Here is a 21,925-nt window from a genome sequence, read left to right as displayed (position 1 = left end):
GAAAAGATGAGCGAGTGGTTAAGGTAAGTTTACGCGAAGAGGCCGGGTGGCTTTTTTCACGCAGCTCCGTCCATGTTGATATACGACTCCATGCGCGCCCACATCACGCTGGTTTTTAATATATTATTAAAGTTTGACTGACCTATCTGACTGTTTTTTTGACATTCCTTTAGCGCAGTTAGATGCGGCTTATAACACGGGGCGGCTTATAGGTGGACAAAGTTTTGAAATATGCCGTTCATTGAAGGCGCGGCTTATAACCCAGGGCGCCTTATGGTGCGGAAAATACGGTAATTTGAGCCAGGATGAACGATTCGTGGATGAGGAACGTGAGAGTGAAGTATTAGAGTGCAGTGCAGGACGCATCTTTTTTCGCTCTGACCGTAACTTAGGTACAAGGGCTCATTTGATTCCACACTCTCTCCTTTTTCTATTGTGGATCACTGATTTGTATTTTAAACCACCTCGGATACTATATCCTCTTGAAAATGAGAGTCGAGAACGCAAAATGGACATTCACAGTGACTTTTATCTCCACGACAATACATCGGTGAAGCACTTTAGCTACGGAGCTAACGTGGTAGCATCGGGCTTAACTGCAGATAGAAACAAAAGAAATAAACCCCTGACTGGAAGGATAGACAGAAAATCAACAATACTATTAAACCATGGACCTGTAACTACACGGTTAATGCTTTCCAGCCTGGCGAAGCTTAAAGGGGAACATTATCACAATTTCAGAATGGTTAAAACCATTAAAAATCAGTTCCCAGTGGCTTATTATATTTTTCGAAGTTTTTTTCAAAATTTTACCCATCACGCAATATCCCTAAAAAAAGCTTCAAAGTGCCTGATTTTAACCATCGTTATAAACACAAGTCCATTTTCCTGTGACGTCACATAGTGAATACAAACAAACATGGCGGAAAGAACAGCAAGCTATAGCGACATTAGCTCGGATTCAGACTCGGATTTCAGCGGCTTAAGCGATTCAACAGATTACGCATGTGTTGAAACGGATGGTTGTAGTGTGGAGGCAGGTAGCGAAAACGAAATTGAAGAAGAAACTGAAGCTATTGAGCCATATCGGTTTGAACCGTATGCAAGCGAAACCGACGAAAACGACACGACAGCCAGCGACACGGGAGAAAGCGAGGACGAATTCGGCGATCGCCTTCTAACCAACGATTGGTATGTGCTTGTTTGGCATTAAAGGAAACTAACAACTTTGAACTAGGTTTACAGCATATGAAATACATTTGGCAACAACATGCACTTTGAGAGTGCAGACAGCCCAATTTTCATCAATTAATATATTCTGTAGACATACCCTCATGTCAGCAGGCCAGGGAAGCTAGGGTCGATATTCTTCTCTTGATCATTTTCGGTGGCATAAGGGACGGTGTGAGCCAAGACATCCAGGGGGTTTAGCTCGCTCGTCTGCGGGAACAAACTGCCGCCATTGCTTGCCGTGCTACCGAGGTCCTTTGTCCCTGAATTGCTCACACACTCCGGCAGATTCAATGGGGGTCTGGCGGCAGATTTCTTTGACTTTATCGTTGGAAATGCATCTGCTTTGAGTGTCGCAGGATATCCACACATTCTTGCCATCTCTGTCGTAGCATAGCTTTCGTCGGTAAAGTGTGCGGAACAAACGTCCAATTTCTTGCCACTTTCGCATCTTTGGGCCACTGGTGCAACTTGAATCCGTCCCTGTTCGTGTTGTTACACCCTCCGACAACACACCGACGAGGCATGATGTCTCCGAGGTACGGAAAACAGTCGAAAAAAACGGAAAATAACAGAGCTGATTTGACTAGGTGTTTGAGAAAATGGCGGATTGCTTCCCGATGTGACGCCATCGCTCTGAGAGCGAATATTAGAAATGCGTTTAATTCGCCAAAATTCACCCATTTAGAGTTCGGAAATCGGTTAAAAAAATATATGGTCTTTTTTCTGCAACATCAAGGTATATATATTCGCTTTCATAGGTCTGGTGATAATGTTCCCCTTTAACAATGCTGTTGCTAACGACGCCATTGAATCTAACTACTAGCTACGGACCTCGACAGAGCTATGATAAAAACATTAGCTCTCCACCTACGCCGACCCTCATCTGCTCATCAACACCGAAGCTCACCTGCGTTCCAGCGATCGACGAAGGAATTCACCCGATCATCGATGCGGTCGGCGGCTAGCGTCGGATAGCGCGTCTGCTATCCGAGTCAAAGTCCTCCTGGTTGTGTTGCTGTAGCCAGACGCTAATACACCGATCGCATCTACAGCTTTCTTCTTTGCAGTCTCCATTGTTCATTAAACAAATTGCAAAAGATTCACCAACACAGATGTCCAGAATACTGTGGAATTTTGCGATGAATACTGAGCTTTTTGTATTGGATACAATGGCGTCCCAATACTTCCGTTTCAACCATCGACGTCACGCGCATACGTCATCATACGTAGACGTTTTCAACCGGAAGTTTCGCAGGAAATTTAAAATTGCACTTTATAAGTTAACCCGGCCGTAATTGGCATGTGTTGCAATGTTAAGATTTCATCATTGATATATAAACTATCAGACTGCGTGGTCGGTAGTAGTGGGTTTCAGTAGGCCTTTAGTTGTTGCTTTCTGCCTCATTGCGCAAAAACACAACGATCACTGTTTCAAGTCCGTAAAGTGACAAAACCACAATATTTTCAGACTGACGTGAAAATTTGGTATTTTAAGTAACTGACACAGTAACATTTAGAGTTCATATCAGCAGGTAATTGCTCAACTTTAACTACTACTTTTTCCCTACGCTTTGAGCAAAACAGTGTGGCTAATTTATGGATTTTTCTTCACCAAAGGCCATATTTTCAGATTGACACGAAAATTTATTATTCTAAAGGGGAACATTATCACAATTTCAGAATGGTTAAAACCACTAAAAATCAGTTCCCAGTGGCTTATTATATTTTTCGAAGTTTTTTTCAAAATTTTACCCATCACGCAATATCCCTAAAAAAAGCTTCAAAGTGCCTGATTTTAACCATCGTTATAAACACCCGTCCATTTTCCTGTGACGTCACATAGTGAATACAAACAAACATGGCGGAAAGAACAGCAAGATTTCGCGACATTAGCTCGGATTCAGACTCGGATTTCAGCGGCTTAAGCAATTCAACAGATTACGAATGTATTGAAACGGATGGTTGTAGTGTGGAGGCAGGTAGCGAAAACGAAATTGAAGAAGAAACTGAAGCTATTGAGCCATATCGGTTTGAACCGTATGCAAGCGAAACCGACACGACAGCCAGCGACACGGGAGAAAGCGAGGACGAATTCGGCGATCGCCTTCTAACCAACGATTGGTATGTGTTTGTTTGGCATTAAAGGAAACTAACGACTATGAACTAGGTTTACAGCATATGAAATACATTTGGCAACAACATGCACTTTGAGAGTGCAGACAGCCAAATTTTCATCAATTAATATATTCTGTAGACATACCCTCATGTCAGCAGGCCAGGTAAGCTAGGGTCGATATTCTTCTCTTGATCATTTTCGGTGGCATAAGGGACGGCGTGAGCCAAGACATCCAGGGGGTTTAGCTCGCTCGTCCGCGGGAACAAACTGCCGCCATTGCTTGCCGTGCTACCGAGGTCCTTTGTCCCTGAATTGCTCACACACTCCGGCAGATTCAATGGGGGTCTGGCGGCAGATTTCTTTGACTTTATCGTTGGAAATGCATCTGCTTTGAGTGTCGCAGGATATCCACACATTCTTGCCATCTCTGTCGTAGCATAGCTTTCGTCGGTAAAGTGTGCGGGACAAACGTCCAATTTCTTGCCACTTTCGCATCTTTGGGCCACTGGTGCAACTTGAATCCGTCCCTGTTCGTGTTGTTACACCCTCCGACGACACACCGACGAGGCATGATGTCTCCAAGGTACGGAAAACAGTCGAAAAAACGGAAAATAACAGAGCTGATTTGACTCGGTGTTTGAGAAAATGGCGGATTGCTTCCCGTTGTGACGTCATCGCTGCGAGAGCGAATATTAGAAAGGCGTTTAATTCGCCAAAATTCACCCATTTAGAGTTCGGAAATCGGTTAAAAAAATATATGGTCTTTTTTCTGCAACATCAAGGTATATATTGACGCTTACATAGGTCTGGTGATAATGTTCCCCTTTAAGTAACTGACACAGTGAAATTTAGAGTTGATATCAGCAGGTAATTTAGCAACGTGAACTACTGTATTTTCCATAGCGGCATAGAGGACAGGAGACGAAGGTGAATTGACTTTTCTGAAAAAACTGATTTGAAATATTTGTCAGTTAACTCACCTTAAACTTCTCAGATGGCTGGGTGGCAGAGCGTGTCAACCTCTTGACAGGTTTGCTCTCTTCAGTCAACCTCTTGACAGGTTTGCTCTAGATGAAGAAAATGTGGATATACATGATATTATCTTTTGAACAATCATAAAATGTATACACAGAGAGGCGGCTGCGTTTGCATTTACTGGATTTAACTGAAAGGTATCAGACGTATTAAAGTGAAGGAGCAGTGAAGGCAATCTTTTTTTTTAGCATCAAAAGCCGAAAACTGAGTGTTAAAAAATTAAAAAATGCGTGAAGAAGAGAAAGCTTTTGCCAACATCAGTCTGCTGAGGAATACTGTGGCTACAAGGATTTTGGAACAATCATCAGAACTGGTAAGCCAATCCATCAAATCAATTGTAACTGATGAGCGCACCGACACGGTTTAACAGTCCATATTTATTTGTGGAGTTAATGACATCGACCGTCACTGAGATGTTCCCTGACATCAGCTGTAGTGCACACATGTCAATAAACAATATGCACAAACTTGTCTTAGGAAATCTGAGGTTGTTCATGACATGTTTTGTAAAAGTACAGTGCATAACTATAACCATTTTCTTCATAGGATAGGATATGACTTTATTGTCATTGCACAAGTACAACGAAACTTTGTTTTCAGCACAAACCCGTTCAAGATTACACAAACAAACAGTGTACAGGGTTACAGAACAGGAACGCTGATGGGTCGCCAAAGGCGCCCCGTAAAAGAAAAGAAAAGGTATAACGCTGGGGAAGAAGATGAGTATAGAAAATACAATCTAGACTGGGCTCCTAAGGGGGCCTAGTCTAGAGTGGGAAACAACCTCCATGCAATGCACACATAAATATGTTACATTTAATCACGACAACTCGCAACAGAGGGACGGGGAGTTGGGACCCTGGAGGTCGACTGCTGCTATGAAGCGCTGCCAGCCGTCCATCACCCCGCGGGGAAACAAGCGGTGGTGAAGGCGTGGGGTGTGTGTATGTGCCCATTGTCTTGGGTCTGATGATGTAATGTTCATAGACTGAGGCCGATCTGCATGCAAGCGAAGGTTCGACTCCAGGTGTCGTTGAGGAGGGAGGGAGGTCAAAAGCGTCCATCATTGAGGTGTCCTCGGGGGTGTTTTCAGAACAGCCTGTTCCTGTTGTTCACAGCGTCAAGGCCATTCCAGGGAGTCAAATCGTAGATTAGGATGTTTGTTTTCCGCAAGCAGACAATACAATGACTTGTCTGTTCTATTCGTCCATGCTGGCTGCTCTCATATTCAATTTTCCTTTTCAGCAAGCTTCTCCATGATGTGATTCATCTTGCGATTCAGTTCAGAAATGGCCACAGTCTACGATCCCACAGCCCGGCCCAAACCTTCCGTTGCGATGAACAGCCTTTGGGCTCCTTGAGTGGCTGCCATCGTCTTACGAACTTGACGATACACCAGAGCAATGCCCAGACCAATCAGCAGTTGCCCCGCGATCACGGTTCCAAATAGGTAGATGTCTTCCACGTCCTCGATGGAAAGGACTGAGAGGCACATGATTCTCCATTCATCCCAGGAATCTCTCACGTACCCCGCAGCAATGGTTCCATCAGGGTAGCCAGGCTCCCCCGAACCTCTCTTGCTCGTCGAAAAGATTTTGTTTTCAATTGCGTCGAGTCCAGCTGATCATTTCCATGTCTGATGTTTAGATTTGAGGACAGCGCAAAGAAAGAGGCTTCAAAAATGTTCAGACAAGACAAAACAAAGAGCAAGCTGGAAGAAGAAGGGAGCGGAAAAAAATGCGACCGCCGTCACCAGAGGCAAGACAGAAGTTCATGTACTTCTTGGTACTAAAACAGAGGTAATTATGCTATGATTTACTGGTTCCAGCCCACTTAACACTACTAATTGTAAGTGCACTCTGATTTAAAATTAGTTTGACATTCCTAATTTAAACAATTGATCAGACAGAAAATGTTATGACCCCCGACTAATAAAAAAAACAAAAAACGTACACAACTCCTGGATGGCACTTTCTACAAGTAAGATGAATGTGAAAGCATTTGGCAGGCGTACTACCTTTCTTTTCCGACTCCTGGGGCTTGCTCGAAGTTCAACAATGGATTTGGGCTTGGCCACCTCCTGCAATTGGAGAAACGGAAAGATTTGTGCTAATCCGTAAATTGGCCACAATCTATCTCAGTAAGAAAAATACAACTGAAAACACGATCGACACGGGCACACCTTTTTCTTGCGGTTCCTTAATCTAGATGGAGCTTCCGAGACGGCCACAGGCAGCGCCTCTTCTGACAAGGACACCGTCTCATTCAGGACATTCACATGAGTGGCTGGATTAGTCCCCGATTCTAGGTGGGGTGTAGGGGAGAAACAAAGTTTTTAAGATTACTTCTATGCACCAGGAAAGACAACCGTGCCCCACAGCAGTGGGTTATGTGCAAAATAAAGAAGCCTTGTTTCCATTACTGAGAGTTGCAGCCAAAATGTTTAATGCCGGCTTCATCAGAGCAGAAAATCACACTTTTCATAGTGTGGTAGTCCTTCAGCACTAATTTCTATTTCACATTAGGTTTAGAAAAGTGGAGGACTGCAGTGGTGGATTATTATTATTTTGCACTATTTATTTTGTTCAAACATTTGACTATAAGAAAGGGAAGATGTGTATTAAATAAATAAAGTGTTCACAAATAAATCAGTTCTAAACGTGTTTGTGTCTGCCGAAAATCTTTGTGCTGTGTTTTATTGGGATTATTATTCATGATTTTGAACAATTTTAAGTAAAAAGTATCGCTTTTGGCATCAGCAATATCCATCCATCCATCTTCTTCCGCTTATCCGAGGTCGGGTCGCGGGGGCAGCAGCCTAAGCAGGGAAGCCCAGACTTCCCTCTCCCCAGCCACTTTGTCCAGCTCTTCCTGTGGGACCCCGAGGCGTTCCCAGGCCAGCCGGGAGACATAGTCTTCCCAACGTGTCCTGGGTCTTCCCTGCGGCCTCCTACCGGTCGGACGTGTCCTAAACACCTCCCTAGGGAGGCGTTCGGGTGGCATCCTGACCAGATGCCCGAACCACCTCATCTGGCTCCTCTCGATGTGGAGGAGCAGCGGCTTTACTTTGAGCTCCTCCCGGATGGCAGAGCTTCTCACCCTATCTCTAAGGGAGAGCCCCGCCACCCGGCGGAGGAAACTCATTTCGGCCGCTTGTACCCATGATCTTGTCCTTTCGGTCATAACCCAAAGCTCATGACCATAGGTGAGGATGGGAACGTAGATCGACCGGTAAATTGAGAGCTTTGCCTTCCGGCTCAGCTCCTTCTTCATCACAACGGATCGATACAGCGTCCGCATTACTGAAGACGCCGCACCGATCCGCCTGTCGATCTCACCATCCACTCTTCCCTCACTCGTGAACAAGACTCCGAGGTACTTGAACTCCTCCACTTGGGGCAAGATCTCCTCCCCAACCCGAAGATGGCACTCCACCCTTTTCCGGGCGAGAACCATGGACTCGGACTTGGAGGTGCTGATTCTCATCCCAGTTGCTTCACACTCGGCTGCGAACCGATCCAGTGAGAGCTGAAGATCCTGGCCAGATGAAGCCATCAGGACCACATCATCTGCAAAAAGCAGAGACCTAATTCTGCAGTCACCAAACCAGATCCCCTCAACGCCTTGACTGCGCCTAGAAATTCTGTCCATAAAAGTTATGAACAGAATCGGTGACAAAGGGCAGCCTTGGCGGAGTCCAACCCTCACTGGAAACGTGTCCGACTTACTAACGGCAATGCGGACCAAGCTCTGGGACTGATCATACAGGGAGCGGACTGCCACAATCAGACAGTCCGATACCCCATACTCTCTGAGCACTCCCCACAGGACTTCCCGAGGGACACGGTTGAATGCCTTCTCCAAGTCCACAAAACACATGTAGACTGGTTGGGCAAACTCCCATGCACCATCAAGGACCCTGCCGAGAGTATAGAGCTGGTCCACAGTTCCACGACCAGGACGAAAACCACACTGTTCCTCCTGAATCCGAGGTTTGACTATCCGGCGTAGCTTCCTCTCCAGTACACCTGAATAGACCTTACCGGGAAGGCTGAGGAGTGTGATCCCACGATAGTTAGAACACACCCTCCGGTTCCCCTTCTTAAAGAGAGGAACCACCACCCCGGTCTGACAATCCAGTGGTACCGCCCCCGATGTCCACGCGATGCTGCAGAGTCTTGTCAACCAAGACAGCCCCACAGCATCCAGAGCCTTAAGGAACTCCGGGCGGATCTCATCTACCCCCGGGGCCTTGCCACTGAAGAGCTTTTTAACTACCTCAGCGACCTCAGCCCCAGAAATAGGAGAGCCCACCACAGACTCCCCAGGCACTGCTTCCTCATAGGAAGACTTGTTGGTGGGATTGAGGAGGTCTTCGAAGTATTCCCTCCACCGATCCACAACATCCGCAGTCGAGGTCAGCAGAACACCATCCTCGCTATACACGGTGTTGATAGTGCACTGCTTCCCCTACCTGAGGCGGCGGATGGTGGTCCAGAATTGCTTCGAAGCCGTCCGGAAGTCGTTTTCCATGGCCTCACCGAACTCCTCCCATGTCCGAGTTTTTGCCTCTGCGACCGCTGAAGCCGCACACCGTTTGGCCTGTCGGTACCTGTCCGCTGCCTCAGGAGTCCTATGAGCCAAAAGAACCCGATAGGACTCCTTCTTCAGCAATACTGGCCATATATTCACTTGTTTTGCAGCCCTAATGGATATCCCTTTGGGTCTGCTGAAAATCTTTGTCCTGTGTTTTTTGGGATTATTATTCATAATTCACCCTAATGGATATCCCTTTGGACTTGTCATTCATTTCCACACAGGATGCCTCAAACTCAGCCTGTCCCCCACAAAAGTATTGCTTCGGTTTCTGGATGTTTTTAAAGAGGGTATAATGGGCACAATCGAGGACCCTCAATCTGTTAACTTAATTGTTAGTTAGTTATTTACAATTTGGAATGCATAAACAAAACCAAGCATATGTGTTATTGTCTTCCATATGGAATTGTGAATGATAAACAGCACATTGCTTTCCAATTTTTGCGTATTTCCAGGATGACTGATGTGATAACATGGTCAGAGTGCAGAAGCATTACGACAGTGACGTAAAATCTGTGGATATTGTTGAAGATATTCGGAGCGGAACATTTAAATTGGCTGACTGAATTTGTGGGATTTTGTGATGTTTTGAAAGTATTTTCACATTCTTTGCGGATTGTAAATACAATTGGATATGGTTTAATGGATACAATGAAACACAAATAAGCATATAAAGTAGAGATGTCCGATAATATCGGATTGCCGATATTATCGGCCGACAAATGCTTTAAAATGTAATATCGGAAATTATCGGTATCGGTTTCGAAAAGTTAAATTTATGACTTTTTAAAACGCCTCTGTACGGAGTGGTACACGGACGTAGGGAGAAGTACAGAACGCCAATAAACCTTAAAGGCACTGCCTTTGCATGCCAGCCCAATCACATATCTACGGCTTTTAACACACACAAGTGACTGCAATGCATACTTGGTCAACAGCCATACAGGTCACACTGAGGGTGGCCGTGTAAACAACTTTAACACTGTTACAAATATGCGCCACTATGTGAACCCACACCAAACAAGAATGACAAACACATTTCGAGAGAACATCCGCACCGTAACACGACATAAACACAACAGAACAAATACCCAGAAACCCTTGCAGCACTAACTCTTCCAGGACGCTACAATATACACCCCCCACTACCCCCTCCACCCCCACCTCAACTTCCTCATGCTCTCTCAGGGAGAGCATGTCCCAAATTCCAAGCCGCCTTTTTGAGGCATGTTAAAAAAAAATAATGCACTTTGTGACTTCAATAATAAATATGGCAGTGCCATGTTGGCATTTTTTTCCATAACTTGAGTTGATTTATTTTGGAAAACCTTGTTACATTGTTTAATGCATCCAGCGGGGCATCACAACAAAATTAGGCATTATAATGTGTTGATTCCACAACTGTATATATCGGTATCGGTTGATATCGGAATCGGTAATTAAGAGTTGGACAATATCGGAATATCGGCAAAAAAGCCATTATTGGACATCTCTAGTATAAAGTCAACTTGTCTTTCCAATTTACTGGTACTTAAATGTACTTTTGAGCGCCGCCTTCTTGCTTTTTTTGGCATGGAAAATAGTAACATTACTAAAAGGCAACCCGGCAGAGTCCGCTCTGAGTGCTTTGCTGCTTGTTTTCCGGCCAACTGCTTGAGCCGATGCTGAGGGTGAGACATCAAAATATGGCACCGCTTGATTTGATAAACGTTGGTCGGTAACTATAGCATACCTGCCAACTTTTGAAATCAGAAAAACCTAGTAGCCAGGGTCCAAGGGCCGCAGGCCCCGGTAGGTCCAGGACAAAGTCCTGGTGGAGGGTTCAGGGCTTCGCCCCCCGACGCAAAATGATTATTAGCATTCAGACAGGTTAAAATGTTGCTAATACCATCACTTTTCTATCAGTCACAGTGACTTTTCGAAACAAAAATATTACAGCAAAAATCATATGGGTTGATTGACATGTTTATTCTGTAAGCTAACTTCAATAGTTTGAAATTATTTTGACAGTTAATGCCAGTTATCCTGTCAACCTTTCACAAGACTTTAATTTGTTAATTGAAAGTATAAACACTTTTTACAGTAAACAAATGGTAAAACAGTACTAAACAATTCCATTTAAAAAAAAATTGGTGTCATTATTAACTTTCTGTCCAAGCTTGTATAATCTACTGCCTTGTTCAATTGTAAAAAATATTCTGTGCCTAAAATTCACATTTCTATCACAATTATCATACTGTAAACATGGTAAGCTAACTTCATTAAAATTAATAGTCCTGTCAATAGCATGGAATTACAATTCAAATGTAGTTTTTTTGTAAGCCTTTCAAAAGAATTCAAAATATGAAAAATTAATGAAAATTAATTTAAGCCATCAGACACTTGAAAAGTGGCACATCACATCTCTAATGTAATTATTTTAACTTTTCAACAGAAATAGCACTGCAAAAATATTAAGGACATACTTCTGTATTTTGGTAGTTATGCTGTCAACATTTAACAAGATTTCTTCAACTTGGACTTGAAAGCATAAATAGTATAAACACTTTTAACAGTATAACAGTACTAAACAATTCCAATAGATAACATTGGTGTCATTACCTTTTTGTGGCTAAAATCCAAATTTATTCTATCAGATTGATCATACTGCAAAAATGATATGGTAACTTTATGATAAGTTTACTTGAAGTGGCATAAAACACTGAAAGTGATTGTTCCTATAACCCCTTTGTTTCAAATGTTTGTTCCACTTGTGGCAGTCGGGCACCAGCATACCGTCTTTGACAACTTGAAGTGGCATAAAACACTGAAAGTGATTGTTCCTATAACCCCTTTGTTTTAAATGTTTTATGCCACTTCAAGTTGTCAAAGACGTGCTGTGAAATACAGCCGACAGGATTGCGCACCAAACACGAAGCAAGGCCAAAGTGCATGCATGATGCAGGAGAACAAAGGAGTTCTTTCATTTAAGGTTTGTGATAAACCATCAAACTCATTCGTTAAAAGGACTCTATAGTAATATAAAGTGAGTTTTTCTGGACATTATCATGCAAGAAAAGTTTATTTTTGGGACCGCGATCACCGCGTAATGATTTTTAAAGGTTGCATTACAAACATTTAACTGTCCCATGTGATCAGCCAGTGCGATTGGAAGTCCATGCTCAATTATTGCCTCCGTAAATATAACTTCGGCATTTATCACATCCAAAGAATCGGTTTGGGCGACGAAAAACGTTGAAAGTTTTCCACTTGTATCGCTAGCAACTGCATTAGACTTGTGTTTTTTTGTCCCAACGTGGTCTTTTACATCGCTAATTCCTCCGTGTCCGATTGAAAAATCTTGTCTGCACAAGGTGCAATTCGCGTAGTTTTCACCCTTTTTTTTTTTTAATGAATGAAAAACCGTATTTTTTATCACTGCAACCGTAACCCGGAATAGGTTGATGAAAACCGTACTAATTACGGGAAAACCGGAGTAGTTGGCAGGTATGCTATAGTAGTACCAAATTCGGCACCCATATTTAATGTCACAGCAAAGTCTGAATACCAGTAATTTGGTATTTCAGCTGGTCTTTTCAGATATATGTCGAGGCGTTACACGTTACTGAAAGTTGATTGACCAGTAAACAAAAGAGACTTCACCTGTCGTCTCCACTGTAGAAAGAAGTTCCTCATGGAATGCATTATTTAAATTCAGCTGGGTCTTACAAAAAAATTCTGTGAGGGAAAAAAAAAAAAAATCAAGTTATGCATTTTTAGCATTTGACTGCACACTGTGAGCAATTGGTTTCACTCCAATGCAATAACCAACCTGCATTGCTAATTTCTGCAAAGTCACTGTCTTCTATGAAAGGAAAAAGGACCTAGAAGCAGAAATAAAAAGACACAATATGAATAATGTGGACCAAATTGCGCCAAGGGCAATGTATGCCTATAATAAATCTTGCTGTCATAATGAACACACTATATTGTGTGACATTTGCACTATGACGGTCTCACCGGTATCATATTATGTTTTAATCTTAATAAATGACAGGTACCATACCTTTTCGCTCTCGTTCGCTCCATCGTCTTCTATATAGATGCATTTGCGAGGTATTGCAAGAATTGGGGAGGCACCGAACCCAATGGGACTGCTGAGGTTTGGTTGGTCTACTGGGGTGTGACGCTCATACCTCTGAGGTGTTTTTAACACAGAGCACAGTTTTAAGACCCCACCTGGCGTGGGGCCTCGAACTGGTGTCCCTCCTTTGTGCAACGGGGTGCTGGGAGGCAGGTTTCGATCATAAACCTCAGGAGAAAGAGCACCTCCAAAATGCACTCGCCTCTTGTTCTTCTTTGCAGCAAAGGTCCCAGAGGAAGTTTCCTGTCCTGTACAGCCAAAAAACTTGAATTAAAGACTCAGTGGCATGACACATGTCATATGTTATCTTTTAGGGTTGGAGAATTACTACAAAATACTACAATCAGAAACACCACTGATGAGCCACGCAACGTGCGCACAAATTCCTGAGCTAGTGAAACGGATGACTGAGCGTTTGAGTGGAAAAAAGGTCATGTTTACTAAAGTTTGGTATCTCACCATGGTTGCTACTTTTTATCTGACACAAAGCTAGTTTGCCTAGTCAATAATCACTTAACTCAAGAAAAAAACTAAGGCCATATGATTGCCGTGTCAACGTAACTGCGGACGTAGCCATAGAATTGGCTCAAAAACAGAATTCACTGTTAAAGGCGGAATATCACAAAAATGTACATAAATGTGACTGGAATGCTTTCATTGTGAGGAGAAGTAACATTTGTTCGGGGAAATTATGTATTCCACTTTGCAACTCGTTTTTGAAAATTATGCATATTTTGTGTTTTCCCATCATAAAAAATGCTTGTTTTTTTTGACAAAAAGAGCATAAGACATAAAAAACAATACCAGTATATAAAAACTTTATATCTACGGATAGGTCAGAAGCTGTTGAAGATTATCACACTTTTATGAGTCTGACTGTTTTTCGGCTAAATTGGGATAGCGGGAATTTTTGGGGAAAAACTGTCATAGTTCCAAAAATAACAGTGCATCAAAATGAGTGTTATGAATTATTGACATACTAAAAGCTGTAATTACCTCGTCTAAAGTATTCCACTTAGCAACTCGTTTTTAGAAATGATGCATATTTTGTGTTTTCCCCTCCTAAAAATGTTAGTTTTTTTTATTTACAAAAGAGCATAAAACATAAAAACAATACCACTATATGAAAACATATTTATGGATAGGTCTGAAGCTGTTTAAGAATTCAAAGCATTGAAGTTAAAAAAAAAAAAAATAAATAAAAAAAAAAAAATATATATATATATATATATATATACCGGTATATATATATACCGTATTTTCCGCACTATTAGCCGCACCTAAAAACCACAAATTTACTCAAAAGCTGACAGTGCGGCTTATAACCCGGTGCGCTTTATATATGGATTAATATTAAGATTCATTTTCATAAAGTTTCGGTCTCGCAACTACGGTAAACAGCCGCCATCTTTTTTCCCCGTAGAAGAGGAAGTGCTTCTTCTTCTACGCAAGCAACCGCCAAGGTAAGCACCCGCCCCCATAGAACAGGAAGCGCTTCTTCTTCTACTGTAAGCAACCACCCGCCCGCGTAGAAGAAGAAGAAGCGCGCGGATATTACGTTTCATTTCCTTTGTGTGTTTACATCTGTAAAGACCACAAAATGGCTCCTACCAAGCGACAGGTTTCCGGTTCATGAAAAGACGCAATCTCTCCATCCGCACACGGACTACTATTTCACAGCAACTGCCTAAAGACTTTCAAGAAAAGCTGGCTACTTTCCGTGCATATTGTAAAAACAAGATAGCTGAAAAAAAGATCCGGCCAGAGAACATTATCAACGTGGACGAGGTTCCACTGACTTTTGATATTCCTGTGAACCGCACTGTGGATACAACGGGAGCACGTACGGTGAATATTCGCACCACAGGGAATGAGAAGTCATCCTTCACTGTGGTTCTAGCTTGCCATGCTAATGGCCAGAAACTTCCACCCATGGTGATATTCAAAAGGAAGACCTTGCCAAAAGAGACCTTTCCAGCCGGCGTCATCATAAAAGCTAACTCGAAGGGATGGATGGATGAAGAAAAGATGAGCGAGTGGTTAAGGTAAGTTTACGCGAAGAGGCCGGGTGGCTTTTTTCACGCAGCTCCGTCCATGTTGATATACGACTCCATGCGCGCCCACATCACGCTGGTTTTTAATATATTATTAAAGTTTGACTGACCTATCTGACTGTTTTTTTGACATTCCTTTAGCGCAGTTAGATGCGGCTTATAACACGGGGCGGCTTATAGGTGGACAAAGTTTTGAAATATGCCGTTCATTGAAGGCGCGGCTTATAACCCAGGGCGCCTTATGGTGCGGAAAATACGGTAACAAACTTTAGTTTTTTTTAACAAAAAGAGCATAAAATATAAATAGAAAAACAATACCAATATAGAAAAATTTTATACCCATAGATAGGTCTGACGCTGTTGAAGAATTTAAAGTATGAAAGTAAAAAAAAAATATATATGATTTATAACACTTTGAGCGTGCCCATTTTTGGTCGCTTAGGAGGATTAACAGTTTTGAATTAAGTCGATTCCAGGGTTAAAATAACAGCACTGTGCGCAACATACAATCTGATTGCACGAACAAAAAAAAGTTTACATAAGACAAATTGACTTAAAGCACATTGATACATTTACAAAATTATTATGCTTTGAATTACAATACTGGCCAAAATTGTCATACGATGTATAATATTGCAACAATAAATGTGAGGATTTTTGCATTTGAGTAACAAACATATTACATTTCATTTATGACACAAAAAGCACACACTCACGGAATTAAAAACAAAAAGAAAAAAAATGAATTCTATTTTTTTTTTAATATTGCTATCTGTGGGGGGGCGTGGCCTGCAGACCTGCAGTTAAGCGGGGTTTGTCAGGACCGGCTTCGAGATCATTGACAGGTGCGTGGATGGCCCACCTGGGCGCGTTTATCTAATCACCTGTCGCTCTGTTAAAGGCAGCAGCCGGGAAGGAGTGAGGAGAATGTTGTTGGTGGATGACGAGCACGAGACGAGAGAGAGCGAGCGCGAGTTGGACAGACACGAAAGACATTTGCTGAAAAGCATAAAAGAGACGGATATTGAGAAATAAATCAAGTGTTCTGAAACCTGAATGTTGCTGTCATGTCGCTGATTGGTGGTCCGAGGAACCCGGAGGAAAGAGTCCTCCACACTATCATTTTAATTTATTGATGTAACTATTATTTTTTATTTGACTTGTTTGATACTAATTTATATCAGCTGTTCTTTTAAATGTTATCAAAATATTATATCTTGAAGTTTTTTCTTTTTTCTTTCTTTAGTTTATTTCGAACATGAACACACTTACATCATAATACATCACACAATTTCATATCATTTCATTTTACATCATGCCCGAAAAGGAGTAGGAAGAAGCAAAGCTTATTTAATCCTACCCCTTTCCCACTTCAAAGCGTTTACAAATATATAGAATCATTTACTGACCTTTTTATATAATAAAATAACATCTATGAATTAGTATACAACAGTTTTGTAATATGTAATTAATTAATTAATTCAGTCATTATTAACATACTGAGATGAATATCTTATTTTCAATAAGGTTGGAAGTATTTCTCATAATTCTTCTTTTTTGTACTCTGTAAGCACTATTATTTTGAACAACCTCTTAAACTGGATCATATCAGTACAATTTTTAACTTCTTTACTTAATCCATTCCATAATTTAATTCCACATACTGATATGCTAAAAGTTCTAAGTGTTGTACGTGCATATAAATGTTTTAAATTATTTTTTCATCTAAGGTTATATTTCTCCTCTTTAGTTGAGAAAAATTGTTGTACATTCTTTGGTAGCAGGTTATAGTTTGCTTTGTACATCATTTTAGCTGTTTGCAATTTTACCAAATCACCGAACTTTAATATTTCTGACTTAATAGATAAAGGGTTTGTGTGTTCTCTATATCCAACATTATGTATTATTCTAACTGATCTTTTTTGTAACACGGTTAGCGAATGTAGCGCACATTTGTAGTTATTTCCCCATATTTCTGCACAATAACTCAGATATGGTAACACTAGCAAGCAGTAGAGAATATGTAGTGATTTTTGGCCCAGGACATATTTTGCTTTATTCATTATTGAAATGTTTTTTTGCCACCTTATGTTGTATGTTTTGTATATGAGATTTCCAGTTCATTTGATCATCTATTAATACTCCCAAAAATCTAGTTTCTTTTACCCTTTCTATGTCTACTCCGTCTATTTGTATTTGTGTATGATGCTCTTTTCTACTATTACCAAATAGCATTATTTTAGTTTTACTGAGATTCAAAGATAGTCTGTTTTTGTCAAACTATCTTTTTAATTTGTTCATTTATTCTGTTATTATTTGTATTAACTTTGATGGTACAATAAAGACTTTTCAAATTAATGAATTATTAATTATTAATGGTGATTTCAATACTGTAAAATTGTTGACAAAATTTTATGATGGTCTGATTTGTGCTGCTAACAGGATGTTGAACAGATGACCCTAAAGCATTGGATCTCTAAAAAAGTAATTGTACTATCATTGTAGCCTTTAAAGCCCTCTAAAACGGGACGGCGTGGCGCAGTGGAAAAGTGGCCGTGCGCGACCCGAGGGTCCCTGGTTCAATCCCCACCTAGTACCAACCTCGTCATGTCCGTTGTGTCCTGAGCAAGACACTTCACCCTTGCTCCTGATGGGTGCTGGTTAGCGCCTTGCATGGCAGCTCCCTCCATCAGTGTGTGAATGTGTGTGTGAATGGGTAAATGTGGAAGTAGTGTCAAAGCGCTTTGAGTACCTTGAAGGTAGAAAAGCGCTATACAAGTACAACCCATTTATCATTTATTATTTATTTAAAACAACTTCAAATGCCTCTATCAATGTTTTATATACACACTGCAAGTATATATATATATAATGTAGTAACATATCCGTTCATATCAATATGTTAGACTGCAAAAAAATAAAAAATAAAAACAACTTTTATTTTCTTGTCTATCATGTGGTTTGTGAACAACAGGCACAATTCCCCCAAAAAGTGCAGTTCCCCTTTAATTAGGAAAAGTAGCATTCTGTCTGGATGCAGCCTCCGAGGCAAGTATGAACTCAGATAAAACACAGGTTACTGGTGCATGACTAACAGAGGAGTGGGTGTTTTTACCTGCTGGCTTCATCTCCAGTAGTGGCGGGAGAGATGAGATTTGGAAAGCAGAGGAAGACTCATCTGTTGAATCTGAAGTAGGGTCACAGCTACCACGAGGGATGTCAAGTTCAACAACATTGTCCTGTTGAGAGAATACGTGACTTTTAGGAGTTTAGATGTCTGCAAACACATGGTTGTGCAAACTTTTTTCCACCGATGGTCGCATACATTAAAATAAAACTAATCCAGTGTGGCTCAAAATAGGCTTAATCCAGCTAAATTAAAAAAACAACCATCCACATCTTATCTTTGATTTATTGATGACAAAGCAAATTAGTCTAATGTCTACTAATATATCTAATTTATAATTATTTTTAGTTTTACAATACGTAGAGTCTAAAAAAAAAATGGGCTTGGCTCTCGGTTGACATACCAGCTATACAAGCTATACAGCACACAGTGCAAAGGTCGTAACTAGGGGTGTAACGGTACGTGTATTTGTATTAAACCGCTTCGGTACGGGGGTTTACCGAACGAGTTTCCACACAAACATATTAAGTAGCCGCCCCCGCTTCCTTCTGCCTCTGTCTGTCCTCTACACAGCACCCAGCATTGTCCCACCCACACAACCATCTGATTGGTTACAAACAGAGCGGTAACAGCCAATCAGCAGTGCGTATTCAGAGCGCATGTAGTCAGTGCTTAGCGTTTAGCAGGTAAGCATCAGGCAGCGGACTCTCCCCAAATGATAATAAACCCCTCCGAGTCAACTACTAGTAACATCACTACGAGCCCGTTGACCTTCTAGAAATATAAAAGGCAGCTCAGCTCGCTCGCAGTCCTGGCTTGAGGTGAAGGCTAATTCGCTTTTAGCGTAACGTTAGCTCATTTTGCGGTGTGTGTTACGGACAGCAAAGCCCTGTCTGTCTGTTATTTCACTTTACCTTTTTCTGTGTTGATTGAGCTGTGTTGAAGCAGCAAAAAAGGACATTATGTTAAATGAAGAGTTCTTGTCTCTGATAGTTGATATAATAATGTAAGTGCATCATTAAGCCTACATGAACTCCATGGTGTTCAGGGATGAATAGTCTCTCCTAAGTTACATTAATCATAGTCTCTCCTATTGCTATTGTACCATTTTTTCCAGCTATAGTTACATTAATCATTAGAAATGCAGCAGCGTAGTTTTGAATGGCAGGGTCCCTGCTATGACATGTTAATAAAAATATAACATTTACATAATAAAAATCAACTACAGGCTTCCCAAATGCTGTAATAAATTAAACATGATGAGTTGACTTGAAACTGTTTAATGTTGCACTTTTTATATGTAGAAGAAAAGTTTTGTCATTTTATTTAATCTAAGCAACAACTTGAGGCAGTTTAATGTTGATTAACGTGGGCAGAATTACTATAGTGTTCCCAATGTTAAAAGGATAAAGTCGTTGCTTACAAATTTGGTAAATAAATAACCAAAACATTTATATTTTGTCGTTTTCTTACTGTACCGAAAATGAACCGAACCGTCACGTCTAAACCGAGGTACGTACCGAACGGGAATTTTTGTGTACCGTTACACCCCTCGTCGTAGGTTATCATGCTGTAGTAATCTTCATCAAAACCGCACATTGTAGGACAGAAACAGTTTGGGAGTTAATGCAAACCCAATCTTGATTCAAATTTAAGACTAGAGGTGGGTACCGATACTCAGTGCCATTATGGTACCAACATCAACGGTAGTCACCACAGTGAAAAACTAAGTAGCTCAGAATCAGAATTACTTTATTAATCTCCGAGGGGAAATTAAGATTTTCAGCACAATTCCATTCAAGAGCAAACAAACATTACAGGGAGACAGAACAGGATCGCTCTCAGTGCTTTGTTTCGGTAATAAATGAATACAGACTCAGCCAACAACAGCAAGTGCTTGAAGGTAACGTTGTAAAAACATCTTGTAAGTAATATAGCATCCCGACAGAGGCAATCAGTCTGACACTCTTTATTGCCAGCCTTAAAGGGGAACTGCACTTTTTTGGGGTGAATTTTGCCTATCGTTCACAATTATTATGAGAGACAAGAACACACGTTTTTTTTAGGATTTTAAAGATGATAAAAAAAAAGTTTTGAAGAGGCGGCTAATGGGAGTCACTGTTGTAGCCTTCATAGCCCTCTATAATAACTGCAAACCCTCCATCAAATTGTCCAAAGCTGTATTGCATCAATAAATGTGAGAGATTTAGCATTTAATTAACAAACATTTTACACAATTTTATTTGACAGAAAAAGCACACTCTATGGTGGTAAAATAAGTGTAAAAGTAAAAAATGGAACTAAAAACAATTAAAATGCAAAAACTGCATTTTATATTAATTTATTGTTACTATTATTATTTTACTTGTGGTTTATTTGTTAATAATTTATATCTGTTTTTGTTTTTTTTAACTATAACTAAAATTGAGTTTTGATAGTACAATAAATACACATGTATTTAAATAATTGTGTAATTAATCGAGATTACAATATCAATCAAAAATAATCGTGATTGTTATTTTTGCCATAATAGTCAAGCCCTACCCTGTGTTGTTCATTGCTGTTGGTTTTGCAGTGGTGATTATGATTAATTGTGCATTTTATTTCATATTGGTGAATTTATTACTTATTTATAATTTTATCAATGTATTTAAGTTACTAATCTTCTCAATTTGCAAGTCAAAGAATTACAAAAAGTAAATTAAAAAAACATTGTTTTGGAAGAAACTGAATTGTTGCCTTTTTTGGTCCCATGCAGTGTGAACATAGCGATAGAGTTAAAGGGGAACATTATCACAATTTCAGAAGGGTTAAAACCATTAAAAATCAGTTCCCAGTGGCTTATTTTATTTTTCAAAGTTTTTTTTTTTAATTTTACCCATCACGCAATATCCCTAAAAAAAGCTTCAAAGTGCCTGATTTTAACCATCGTTATATAGACCCGTCCATTTTCCTGTGACGTCACACAGTGATGCCAATACAAACAAACATGGCGGAAAGAACAGCAAGGTATAGCGACATTAGCTTGGATTCAGACTCGGATTTCAGCGGCTTAAGCGATTCAACAGATTACGCATGTATTGAAACGGATGGTTGTAGTGTGGAGGCAGGTAGCGAAAACGAAATTGAAGAAGAAACTGAAGCTATTGAGCCATATCGGTTTGAACCGTATGCAAGCGAAACCGACACGGCAGCCAGCGACACGGGAGAAAGCGAGGACGAATTCGGCGATCGCATTCTAACCAACGATTGGTATGTGTTTGTTTGGCATTAAAGGAAACTAACAACTATGAACTAGGTTTACAGCATATGAAATACATTTCGCAACAACATGCACTTTGAGAGTGCAGACAGCCCATTTCAGGCGCGCTAAGAACATATATTTTTCCACGATTTCAGCACTCAGGTTATCCATACCTAAATAGACACAAAATACTGCATTACACAAGACTACCCGAATGTACTCGAATGATTGAAAAAAATTAATGTTTTAAGATAAATGATTGGTAAACACAGTTTATGTATAATAATTTACGACTGACCATTTCGCCGGCTTTCCCCACAGCCTCGTATTTTGAACAAATTTCGTCCAATTTCTTGCCACTTTCGCATCTTTGGGCCACTGGTGCAACCTGAATCCG

The 21,925-nt window shown here is 40.7% G+C and overlaps 1 protein-coding gene across 1 annotated transcript in view; it reads right to left on the bottom strand.

Annotated features, from left to right (window-relative positions):
* Nucleotides 1–21,925, bottom strand: part of LOC133623020 (cell division cycle-associated protein 2-like) — a 45,660-nt gene that overhangs the window by 7,107 nt on the left and 16,628 nt on the right. The window contains exons 7-13 of the mRNA XM_061985926.2: nt 18,273–18,396; nt 13,026–13,351; nt 12,792–12,843; nt 12,623–12,697; nt 6,567–6,688; nt 6,402–6,464; nt 4,330–4,416 (exon numbers count right to left, since the gene is read on the bottom strand). Coding sequence (XP_061841910.1) covers nt 4,330–4,416; nt 6,402–6,464; nt 6,567–6,688; nt 12,623–12,697; nt 12,792–12,843; nt 13,026–13,351; nt 18,273–18,396 — 849 coding nt within the window. The remainder of the gene's footprint in view (nt 1–4,329; nt 4,417–6,401; nt 6,465–6,566; nt 6,689–12,622; nt 12,698–12,791; nt 12,844–13,025; nt 13,352–18,272; nt 18,397–21,925) is intronic.

This window comes from Nerophis lumbriciformis, linkage group LG12, assembly GCF_033978685.3.
Source record: "Nerophis lumbriciformis linkage group LG12, RoL_Nlum_v2.1, whole genome shotgun sequence".
In the NCBI taxonomy this organism is placed as follows: domain Eukaryota; kingdom Metazoa; phylum Chordata; class Actinopteri; order Syngnathiformes; family Syngnathidae; genus Nerophis; species Nerophis lumbriciformis.
This window is presented reverse-complemented; position numbering and strand designations above follow the sequence as displayed.